General features: G+C 37.8%; 1 protein-coding gene across 4 annotated transcripts in view; it reads left to right on the plus strand.

The window, feature by feature from the left end:
- Nucleotides 1–12,838, plus strand: part of Ssh2 (slingshot protein phosphatase 2) — a 247,927-nt gene that overhangs the window by 52,642 nt on the left and 182,447 nt on the right. For 2 of the 4 annotated variants that reach the window (XM_015996219.3, XM_042282425.2), the window contains exon 2: nt 11,457–11,537. The exons of the other annotated variants lie outside the window; for them this stretch is intronic. In XM_015996219.3, coding sequence (XP_015851705.1) covers nt 11,457–11,537 — 81 coding nt within the window. The remainder of the gene's footprint in view (nt 1–11,456; nt 11,538–12,838) is intronic. 4 annotated transcript variants of the gene reach the window in all.

Here is a 12,838-nt window from a genome sequence, read left to right on the forward strand (position 1 = left end):
TGAAAGAAATTAGTTGTGAATACAAAATCATCACTCACTTAAGTTCATTTCAGCCTGTTGGTCTTTAATTTTAGATATATGGAATCTTCCTTGCTAATCAACTAGCTAATCAGCTAATTTCTCCTCTAGTACTATACATTTTTCAGTTCTCTTATTTGTTAATGAAATCAAGCTCTTCACTTGCAGGGAAATAGGCCTAATCCTTGGGTTCTGAGTAAACACTATTGTTCTCACAATCACCTGAAACCTGATTGGTAGTGTCTCAGGATCCTATCTCAGTAACACTGATCTTTCTGCTCTTGTCTTTCTTTCCTGGCAACATCCCCAGACAAATGTCCAAAAGAGGTTTGTCTTGCTCTTCTCTCTCCGTATCTTATTGCTTTCTGAAGTTCCCTGGTTTTTAGAAAATAGCCTTCTTTTTTTCTGTTCTAAACTCCATTCTCCCAAAGAAATAACAGCTTCAGCTCTTTACACACTACAGAAGCATAGTGATCAGATTATGGGCACACACCTTAGCATCTCTGAAACCCAACTGGCTTCTATAGCCCAGGTTCCAAATCAAGCTACATGTGATGTTTTTGTCTGTCTGTTTATGTGACAGAGATTGGGGTAGTTGGTGAATGTGTTTAAAACCACAAATAGTTCCAATATACTGGTCTGAGTAGAGAAATAGAGAACTAGAATTCTAAGGTTTTTAGAACCGTAGTGATAACATGTAAGGTGATTTACCTAATAAATGGGGTCCAACAAGAATTATATGCTGTAAATATACACAGAATATAAGGTTGTATATAGTGCCTTGTGCTAGACGGATGTTCCCATGAAGTTCCCGTGAAGAAGAAAACTAGGCTTTTTCTTTAATTCTCACAAAGAACAGGAAGGAATTAAGCTTCTAACTTGTTAATAGCAGAAGCCTAATGGAAAAATGGAAAATATTAGAGCAAACGAGTCTGCACAGAACTACATAATTTGCAGCTCAAGTCTTGAATCCAAGCCCACTCCCCCCAGTCATTTATTTACTTTTTGACTTATTGAGACAGGATCTCACTATGTAGCTCTGGCTGGCCTGGAACTTGCTCTGTAGGCTGGCCTCAAACTGAGAAAAATCTACCTACCTCTGTCTCCCAATTAATGAGATTAAAGGCATGTGCCATAATGTCCAACATATTTCTCTTGTATATTGAGATTCTATGTCCAGAAATTGTGAAATGTTGCTGCCATTTTTCCTTATTGTTTTCTTTGTAGACTTTGAATCTGGATTAAATATCTAGCATTGGCTTTGCTTTTTCTTATCTTTATGAATTTGTTTATTATTTGCTACTACTTTTTTGAATGATTATTTTTTAGACTCTATCATGGTACACTAAGTGTAAGTTCTACTGTGTGTGTGTTCAAAAAGTATAAGTAATTATCTTTACTTAAACTGATGGACCTGTACATATGAACAGCTGCTTTTGCATCCCTCTAGAAATACTTTTTTTATTTTTCTTTTTATGGCTTTATTATCATTACAAGTTTTAGGAAATCTAAGCGTGCTCTATGAATGTTTCGTGAGGATACACATACATTTCTGAATCATCTTTATATAAACTACTAATTGCTTATTTCCAATAAACTGATTTTTTTCTGCACTGGTCTCAAAATCTTCCAAAATATTTTTGTTTTTCTCCTAACTCCTGACTTGTAAACTTATTGTCCTTTATTAACTCTTACTCTTTATGTATGAAGACACTGACTCTTTTTTATTCAGAGTTCCAATGCCCTTGATTGTTTTTCTTGTATTTTATTTATTTAGTATGTGTAGGTGTGCATGGCGCAGCACACATGTGGAGGTCAAAGGACAATTTGAGAAGGTCAGTTCTCTCTTTCAATCATTTAAGTTCCTGGTGTCAAATTCAGGTGGTCAGGCTTACCAGCAATCACCTTTATCTTCTGAGGTGTCTCACCAGCCTAAAGACACTAATTTTTATTAGTGACAAATAGGTTTTGTTCTAGATTTCTTTTCTGTTTTTTCAGCTCCAACTGTTTTTCTTTTGTACTTTGAACTAAAATGCAAAACAAATTTCATTCGAGTTCAATAAAAAAATATCTGATAGGAACTAAGGCTAGCAAAGTCTCCTATTCCCCTTCAGGAAATTATCTTTTTGAGTAATTCTGATTTCTTCTTGGCATCCACAGTTCTTCCTTAAGTTAGCATTAAAAGGCCGAGTGGTGGTGGCACATGTCTTTAATTCCAGCACTTGGGAGGCAGAGGCAGGAGGATATCAGGGAGTTCAAGGCCAGCCTGGTCTACAAAGGGAGTTCTAAGACAGCTGGGGCTGTTAGACAGAGAAACCTTCTCTCAAAAAACAAACAAACAAAAAATGTTTAAAGATCTCAAGAGCTCAAACAAGCAGCACCATATATTTGTTTGTTTGTTTGTTTTTGTTTTTCGAGATAGGGTTTCTCTGTGTTGCTTTGCGCCTTTCCTGGAACTCGCTTTGGAGACCAGGCTGGCCTCGAACTCACAGAGATCCGCCTGGCTCTGCCTCCCCAGTGCTGGGATTAAAGGTGTGTGCCACCACCGCCCGGCAACAGTGATTTTTTTTTTTTTAGTACCATATATTTTAACATCCACCTAGGAGAAGCTGAATCCCTGTAGTCTCTATCCCCAACCCTTTATCATATAAATTAAATATGGAAGTGAGTGGTAAAGCATTTCTATTTTGGGTTTCTGAATTTCCAGGCTAAGGTTAAATTGCTGATCCTTTTTCTTCCCTCCATGCTCGGAGGACAAAATAATCACTGTGGTTATCTCTTGGCATAGTAGCAATGATTTAATTGTGGTAGTGGTTTCACTCTTTAAGTTGCAGGACATACTGCTGTAGACTTACTGTTTTCAAGTCTTTCTATATCTGAGGAAAATATGTGTTCTCAGTACAGAAAAGACATTTATCTCTTAGTGCAATTTAGTTGTACAGATGATTTTTCCATGTCTGGAAAGGCCATTGGAACTTAGAATCTTGCTGCTTAATTGTTTTCAGGGGAGTGATGTGGTTCCGCCAGCCTAGCTTTAATGCGGGGATTTAAGTGCCATCTGCAGAAGCACATACTTTGTACTAGAGGCTCTAACATGTCAGTGCACGTCGAAATAACCAGAAGGCTTGTTAAAAACATGTCCAGGCCTTCCAGCAAATTTTGTTTTTATTTTTTTAAATGGTATGGTAGGATAAGAACTTGTATTTCTGACAAACTCTTAAGTACTTCAGTTGTTTCTGATTCTGATGGGAGTTTGCAAACCACACTGAGAATCACTTTTTTTCCATATTTTATAACCACCCCTTTCAGGGCAGGTGGTTATATTAGAAAAAGAGAAGGAGGAAAAGACAACAAAAACATGCCACAGTTTAGTGGACTTTTTTAAAATTAAGATTATGTCTATGATAGTATGAAGAGCTACTACAGTAATACGACATCTCTCAGTGTGGGATGAGGTACTATTATAGTGAACATTCAAAAAATGAAATGTAAAACATTGACATTTTAATTATAAAATGTGTGTGTGTGTGAGAGAGAGAGACAGAGAGAGACAGAGAGAGACAGAGACAGAGAGAGGGAAATGTGTGCGTTAGTATGCATGTGAAAGTTACAGAACAACTTTGTGGAGTCATTTTTCTTCTTCCCTTTATCCAATTCTTCCAGGGATTGAGCAGGCTTTCAAGACTACACAGCAGCACCTATACCAGCTGAGCCATATTGCCACCCCACATATAAATCTTATCAGTGTTAATTACAATAAAAGACTCAGAAGAGAAAGAGAAGTGTATAATGTTTCACCCCAAAATGAAACTAAAATCCCTGTTTAAAAAAAAAAAACTAATAAAAATTCATTCTCTGCCACTTAATGAATTTGAAGTGTGTAATTAGGAATATTGAATGAGATATTAAATGTGAAATGTTCTACTCTGGTAGCTTTCTGATGAAGTTATTTCATCTTTGAGACAGGTCTCACTTACATACCCTTGAACTTTATTATTTTTTAATGTGTATGGGTATTTTACCTTCATGTCTGTCTGTGCACTGCATGTATGCCTGGTGCCCTCAGAGACAACTAGAGGTGTTGGATCCTCAGGAACTGGAGTTACAGGCAATTGTGAGCAGCAGTGTGGGTGCTGAGAATTGAACCTGGGCACTCTGGAAGAGCAGCTAGTGCTTTTAACTGAACCATCTTTCCAGTCCCTAACCAAGTTATTTGCCTAGAAGTTGATATCAGTTTGATCATGTTTGGCCCACAGGTCATATTTTGTCAAACCCTGCATAATAGTGAAGATTCAACAGGGAGATCCCACTTTAATGAAAATGAAGTTATCATTTTTGAAGTGTCCTAAGATTCTGGGACATTAGCTTTGAAGGGTCAGTAAGCTTCAGATTGAAAGATGTGTTCTTTCCAAAGGTGAGGCAAGTGAAGTCACCATTACTCAGATCTGTATTACGTGTAGAGCAGAGGGCAGCAATGCCCTTGCAAATGAAATAGACAAATTGCAGGCCAGAATTAAGAGTCCTTTAGCATAAGTGCTTTGACTGCTTCCCTCACGGACAAGCAAACTTGCTAAGAAGCTCTGAGAAGTGAAGATGTTCCTTTGGCATCAAATCTCCATGCTGGCTTGAAGCCTACAAGAGGCAGCATTTTATGTAGCCTGCTTGTCTAGTGGAAAGATAAAAACCATGTGTTTAATGGAGATCGTTGGTCTCTTAACCATACCTATATACAGGATTATGTCCCATCTTCAATTGATGCTTTTAGACAGTAAGGAAAAATTGCAGTAACTCACATGCTAAACTACTTACTCATTGAATCTTTGCTGAATGTGCCAAGCCCAGAGATAGAAAATGAAAAGCTGACAATCTAGATGTGGAGAGAGAATTTCTATAGAGAGAGCTAAGAGAAAATAGCTGGGCAGTGGTGGTACACACCTTTGGTCTCAGCACTTGGGAAACAGAGCCAGGTGGATCTCTCCGAGTTCAAGGCCAGCCTGATCTACAGAGCGAAATCCAGGACAGGCACCAAAACTACACAGAGAAACCCTGTCTTGAAAAACCAAAAAGAGAGAGAGAGAGAGAGAGAGAGAGAGAGAGAGAGAGAGAGAGAGAGAGAGAGAGAATATATTTACAAGGAACTATATAGAAGAAAGAACCACCAATTCCATCCTTACTTGAACTTTCAAATTTTTCATGTTTACTCAGTCTAATTATAATTACCCCTCAATAGCCGTAGATTGTGTCCTTAATGACAGGTAATTATATTGCAGATCTGTGCTATTGATCACAAAGAGGCCTGTAAAATACTTTCCTTGGATCATAAAAGAATCATTTTCTCTCTACAAAAGGTAACTTCAAATATTCTGCTGCTACTACTGAATTTTTAAGAAAATATCTACCTATGTAAAGTTATAGTGTGTTTCTCACTGTATGTGCTTGATTTTGTACTTCCTGTTGTATTAGTATAAAAATTAGGTTCTAAATCATAATTGTTTTCCCCCAGTAAAACCTTCAGAAAAGACTACTGTAGTGGGTGTAATAATAGCCTTCAAAAGAGAATTTTATCCTTATCCCCTGTGAACTTGAGAATGTTTTATGTTATATGGTAAGGAGGAAAATTGCAGTTGGAATAAAGGGTATTAATAATGTAGCTTTTAAGATAGGTAGATTATCCTGGTTTATTAGAGTGGAAAGCAATATAACCAATCACAAGGATTGTTAAAAGTATGTAGTATGATGTACATGTGTATAAATCCCAACACTTGGCAGGCTGAGGCAGGAAGACTGTGAATTGGATTTGAAGCCATAGCAAGTTACAGCCAAATTTTGGCTATATAGAAAGATCCTGTCTTTGACTCAAACTAATGTAAAATGGAAGTTAATCCAGCTTAGCTGAGTTTGAAGAATTTGAGTAACCTCCTACAGGTCCTAGAAAAGAGCATGAAAATAGTTCCTCTCTGTAAAAGTTTTTGAGGCTTCCATAGCAAGAAACAGACTTTAACAACAGAAATGTATTTACTCTTCATGGGGTGTGCTGGCTGCTGGTAGGTGTAAGTGTTGGCAGAGTTGATTTCTTCTAGGCTATCTTTTTGACTTGTAGATGTCTGTCTTTGTCTAGGATTGAAGTCTCCTAAGTATTCCCTTTTACACATTAATGTGTCTATTTGTGTCATCCTTGTTCAGGTCACGTTTAGGTTGCTATTTTGGTGAAACTTCAGGAGTGTAACTTCTGCAATTTCTAGAAGGCACTATCTCACAACAAACTCCCTGTTCTCTGGCTTTTACAATTCTTCTGTCCCCTATTTTGCAATGTGATATCTGAGCTTTAGGCACAGGAGTTGTGTTGTAGATGTATCAGTTGGAACAGATTTCTACAACTCTGCATTTTGATTGGTTGTGATTTTCTGTAATGGTCTCTGTCTGTTGCAAAGAGAACTTGCCTTGAAAAGGGGTGGATATATAAGGATAAATACTTAGAATATAGTTAGGGATTACGCTAGTTTATTAAAGTGGTAGTTATAGTTTTCTTCCAAGATCCATGACTTCACTAGCCCTGGGTAGTTAGGTAGATTTCAAGTACTAGACATTATTTTTCTCTTGTGGAGCAGGCTGTAAGTCCATCAAAGCTCAAGAGGCCTCAAATTAGAGAGCTGTTGGTTACTGCCAAGGTATACATGCCACTACTGCACCCCTAGGGTTGCAGTGCCTTGCTGGTCATTGTGTTTCCTAGGCATCATAGGTGGGGAGAGCTAGTGGTTGCATTCCTCCTTTGAAAGCCTATATGGCTCCTTCAGGGAGGAGGCTTTCAGATCAGATCCAGCTCAAGTGCTCAGATCCTGTGTCTGAAGTGCATGATGTCTTCAACAATAGGAACTTACCTTCCCACTCTGGAAGGCAACCAAGGGCAATAACAATGGCCTATAATGTTTTGGGAGTCTCTTGGCTGACCCTGACCAACAACTCAAAATAGGGCTTCTCATGCCTGTGGCTCTGGGAAGAGCATTGTTGGTGCAGATGGGAAAGTTTCATTTAAACTACTTATGTCTATGTATACACTCATTACATACATTACTCATTATCGTTATTTTTAGGTAGATAATAGTATGTTTCCTTATAACTTTCCCAGACATCCTTGCTGTTATTTTACCTTTTTTTGGGGGGAAGGGGATCGAGACAGAGTTTCTCTGTGTAACAGTGCTAGCTGTCCTGGAACTCACTTTGTAGACCAGGCTAGCCTTGAACTCACTGAGAGCCATCTGCCTCTGCCTCCCAAGTGCTGGGATTCAAGGTGTGCGCCACTTCTGCCCAGCTATTTTACCTTCTTTCTTGTATATTTACCTCCCTCCCCCTTCATAATTAAAGCCTCCCCATTTTTCCCATTTTCTCTTCAGATCACTTTTACCCTGTTATTCCCCTCTCTGTTGCTCCTCCACCATCACCCCATGCATAATGGTCCCTTTTAACTTCCTAATTTCTGCAGTTACTGTAGGTCATATACTTACATCTGAAGATTCGGAACCTCAGATGAAAGAGAACAGGAGACATTTGTCTTTCTGGGTGTGGGTTACCTCACTCAATAAACTTTTCTAGTTCCATTCATTTACCTGGCTAGATCCTGGAGAAAGAGGTGCAGGATATGGCTGGATGGAAAGGTTCAAGAGAGACATTCTAAATGTTGAAATAAAGATAAATTAAGGCAAGAACAGGAAAATAGGTGAAATTGCTTTCCTCTGTTTCTTTAGAGATAGGACATCTAAACATATAAACTTGGTCATATACAGACTGTCCCTGGGCAGTAGCTAAGAAACTGGCATGGTAATTACTTCTGAGAATGGGATTGTAGAGGATTAGGAAGTGGAATAATAAGAATGGAAGGAATACTTAAAAATTCTTGGACACGTTCTGAATTTTGCTTACCAGTGCTTGCATTACATATTGACATAATTGTTTTGCAATGTGTAACTTAGGGGTAGGTACATCAGAGATAGTTTTCTCAACCAGATTATCCTCAGACTATAAAAATACTTTGTTAATCCAGTTGTACCTGTGTATGGATATGTCTTAGCATCTAAGGATTAAAAGATCTTAGTCCCAGATAAAGATACATTTTATTATTTGATAGCTGATAATGTATTAGTCAGGGTTCTTTAGAGTAGCAGAATTTATAGAATGAAAATATTTATGTATATAAAGGAGATTTATTAGAATGACTTTCAGACTATGGTCCAGTTAATCTAACAATGGCTGCCTATGGACACAAGGTCCAAGAATTCAGTAGTTGTTCAGTCCATGGATGTCTCAACTGGTCTTCAGTATATGCTGGAATAATGAAGAAATAGGCTCTAATGCCAGTGAAAGAGTGGACTTGATAGCAATGTGAGAACGAGCAGATAAAGAACAAAAGCTTCCTTCCATGTCCTTATATAAGGCTTCGACCAGAAGCCTATTAGATCTGGGTTAAAGATCTGGATTAGAGGTGTGTCTTCCCACCTCAGAGATCCAGATTAGAAGTAGATCTTCCCACTTCAAATTAAGCAGAAATCCCTCACAGGTGTGCCCTCCATTAGATAATTCCAGATGTAGTCAAATTGGCTACCAAGAATAGCCATCAATGATAATATATTTAAAATATCCTAGTTTTCAGTCAGGTATGCTGGCACATGGTGCAGTCCCAGCACTTGAGAGGCAGGAGCAAAAGGATTGACCCAAGTTTAAAGCCAACCTTTTTTACACATTGAGTTCCAGGCCAGTCAGGACTATGACCTTGTCTCTAAAAACACAAACAAATAAAAATGTTAGTTTCTTTTGAGTACAGCAGCAATACATTCATTTAGAACAACCACTAGAAAAGGAAAGAAGGAAAGAAAGATGGATGGATAGAGAAAATAGTCAAATGTTTTCTGCTTCTTAAACTATAGGACTTATGACAGAGATCAGAGATAGAATGAAAGAGACTTAACAGTAGTAAGGGGTTTCTTTTTTAAGACTTCTGCTTGTCAATTACTAGGTAACTATACAAGTATAAGAGTTCTTGCATCATATATCCTATATAAAGATCACAGCATTTTATAACCATATTGCTGCTTAGAAACTGTTCTGGATCAAAACTTCTTGTTGTGTGTGGATGTTTTGCTTTCCAGTGATCTTAACCTGGTTTTTCTCTGAACAATACTTAGTTAAAGGGGCATATTTCCACAAAGTTATAGCCCTATATTTTTTTCAATTTCTATTGAAGAAGAAGCTGCTGTTTTGGGGGTTCTATGCTGCTTCCCAATGCCACAAGGAAGGAAGAAGAAAGGGAAGAAGGGGAGAGGATAGAAGAGAAAGGGAGAGATACAGAAAGAAAAAAGGAGGTGTATTACCACCTTATGGTAGAAAAAGCATTTGAGGACTGGGCATATAGCTCAGTGGTAAAATGTGTGCAAGGGAAAGGCCCAGCAAACAAGAGAAATTTTATAATAGGAATCTCAGTTGATCAGTTGAGATAATAGCCTATCTACCATCTTGAATTGGTGTTATATATAAAACCCCACCAAGGAAGTAAATTAAGGAAGCACATTTTGTTCCCAGTTTACTGAAAAATGTTTGAAATCAGAAATAAATGTCTTTAGCTCTACTTAAATTCATTCATGTATTCTTGTCTTCTTGGAAATAAATGGCATCGTGCCCAGGAGCAGCCCAGGAATCAGAATTGCCAGGTTACCTCTGAAGGCGGGGGAAAACTTGAAGTGTCCTTTGTCTCCCTTAGGATCCTTACACTATAGTTTAGGGCTAAAATATGTTGGTCACAAGTAAATACATGTCCTAGAAACCAATTACGTTGTAATTCTATCAGCACATCTAAATGGATAGGTATCTTAATGAATTGTTTTAATTATAAGGATATAGTTCAATCCTGAAATAACTTAGCAATGCAGATGTGGTTACAGGACCTCATCCTTGATGGTTGTTTGAGAGTATTAGTGTAAATATTCAAAAAGTATAAGGTGAAAGCTGAAGGTTTTAATGAGTGTGGTTTGGATTAATTAATTTGTGTGTTTTTCTTTTCAGTTTGTGGCAGTGGCAGGCCACTTTTGGTATACTCAATATTACTCTGATTTGTTGCAGCACAAGAATTTGGAAGAGTTGAAAACAGCTCCACTCTCCACCTTATAATTCCTTTAATCCTTTTATCAAGTCTTTAGCTTTTACAGTAGAATTCCTAGAAGTCTTTGAGTATTTTGTACATTTATATAAAAAATAAAGAAGCCAGGAGAGTATTATTTTCTCCTTATAAAAGGAAGAATCAAAGAGACTATAGTTACCAGATTGAAATTTTTTAATATTTAATTATTTCTGATTATTTTCTAAAAGAAGAGAGAGAGATAATGCCTAGTAAGACTTGATCATAAAACCAAATGTAGGCAGAGTATCAGAGTAGGAAAAAGTAAAAAAGAAGGAAACCAGTAACAAAGTAGTTAATAGAAATAGTATCTCCCAGCTTTACATTCTCGAATTGAAGTGTTTTGTATTCTAAAACTCTTAATCTCTCAGATATTCTGCAGGTCAAAACACATCCTTGCTTGGAAAAATCCAAGTGTCAGAGGACAGCTACAAAGTAGTACGACGTATGACTGGGTTTCAACCACTGCTTGTGAGAAGTCTTGATGACATAAGGATATATATGTATATATCATATGTGAGGATGACTTGGTTTCCATCCACAGTCACCTTAGCAGCAAACATTTGAGTGGCGTCTAATGGGTCAGAATTAGAGCTTCTCTGTCCTCTTTTTGTGTCATTCGTCACAGGGGAAAACATTCCTATGTTACCAGCTAGTTGTTTCACTTCTTTGTCTGCTTGTACTTATCTTCTAGACAGAGTCTGAAAAAAAGAGGTTGGGGAATGGAAGAAAAGGTTTTAAATTGTTTTCTGGCATCTGGCAAAAGACTTGAGTAGAGCATGTCTTTTGGCTCTGATAAACGCTTGTAAGCAGACGTCTAATGAGGTGAGGCTAGTGTTTTTAATCCTCTAATCAGGCTCTATCTTTCTCTGACTTACTTTCTGAATCCTGTCTCTAAACAATAGCATCAGTGTCTATCTTTGGATGTGAGGTTAAGTGAATACAGGTCTATCCTCAGTTTGAGAAGAGTCCTGAATATGAAAGGTTAATACCACCATTCTTACAGAAAAAAGGTCATCCATTGCCCAAACTGGGAATCCACAGAAAATGCTTGAGCTAATCAAACATTCCTTAATCAATTTTCCAATCACTTAACTAGTCTATTCATGCAACTAGTCACTAGCCACGCTCTGTTTAAAACAGCCACCACTAATCAGAATTGCAGTTTCTCACCTATGAACTAACATTAATTCAGTTATTTTGGTTGGCATATTTTCTCATGCTTATGGGCTCATTTGTCTGGATATTTGAAATGATGATCTTGTTTGTATTACAGAGCTCTTATTTGGAAGACAGTGAGTCAGCAGCATTACTTTGCTGTGAATGTGGAGAATCAGAAATCTTTAGTGATTTCAATGTACGTAGGTATATGTTTTTATAGATATACAAATAACATGCAGCCTTTGGTAATTAATTAAAAACTTTTGGGGTGGTGGAATTGGCTCTTGATGCATCTAATGTAGTGTCTATTATTTCATCTATTGGCCTTACTCAGCCAATAGTATAGGAAGACAAACAGGTGACTCAGAATGTGTGTGTATGTACTAGTATATTTATAATCTACAACTACTGTGCTACATTTACATGCATAATAATCTCTACTCAAATCATATCTATCAAAGTAGTAAAATGTTGCACCCTGGAACTTTTAATGTATCTCCTTCTATAATTGTCTATAAGACTATAATTGTCTTTGTTTTTTTTCTCCCCTCATGGATACAATTTGTTGTTGTTACTAGAGACCTTTATTACACCATTGGCAGAAGCAGTAGATCCCACAAGTTTTTCTTTTTCTTTTTTCTTTTTTGTTTTTTGTTTTTTGTTTTGTCAAGACAGCGTTGTAATGGCCCTGGCTGTCCTGGAACTTGCTTTGTAGACCAGACTGGCCTTCAACTCACAGAGACCCACCTGCCTCTGCCTCCCGAGTGCTGGGATTAAAGATGTGTACCACCACTGCCATTCCTTTTTCTTTTTTAATTTATTAACACATGGACTCAAATTTGTGCTGTTCATGTACTTCTGGATGCAGGGCCATCCACTGCAGCTACCAGGAGCTACAACCTTAAAGAAAACTCTCCCTCCCCCACAAACCATCAACTGTCCACAGCTCCTCAGTTAGGGATGGGGGCCTATGAACCCTTTCCCACCCCTTGCTCGAATGCTGACTGGCTTGAACTTGTGCAGGTCTTGTGTAAGCAACCACAGCTGCTGGGAGTTTGTGAGTGCAGTGGTCCTGTCATGTCTAGAAGACATTTTTTTCTCTGGTCCTCCCCGACCTCTGGGTCTTACAACTTCCTCTTCCAAAATATCCCCAGCCATGGAGAGGCACTGTGATGGAGATATCCATTTGTGGCTAACTACTCTATAGTCCTTACTCTCTGTACTTTGACCAGTTGTGAGCTTGTGTACTAACCATTATCCATTTCACAAAGAAACTTCTCTGATGCAGCCTGAGAGCTGCACTAATTTACCACAAGAGAGATACTAATTTAGAAGGAAGTTTGATACTGTATTCATTCATATATATTTTCTTTAAAAAAACACATTTATTTCATGTGCATGAGTATTTTGCCTACATGGATGTATTTGCACTATGCATATGCCTGGTGCCTGGTGCCTGCAAAGGTCAGAAGAGGATGTCAGATCCCCTAGAACTAG

This window comes from Peromyscus maniculatus, chromosome 8 (genome assembly GCF_049852395.1).
Source record: "Peromyscus maniculatus bairdii isolate BWxNUB_F1_BW_parent chromosome 8, HU_Pman_BW_mat_3.1, whole genome shotgun sequence".
Classification (NCBI taxonomy): domain Eukaryota; kingdom Metazoa; phylum Chordata; class Mammalia; order Rodentia; family Cricetidae; genus Peromyscus; species Peromyscus maniculatus.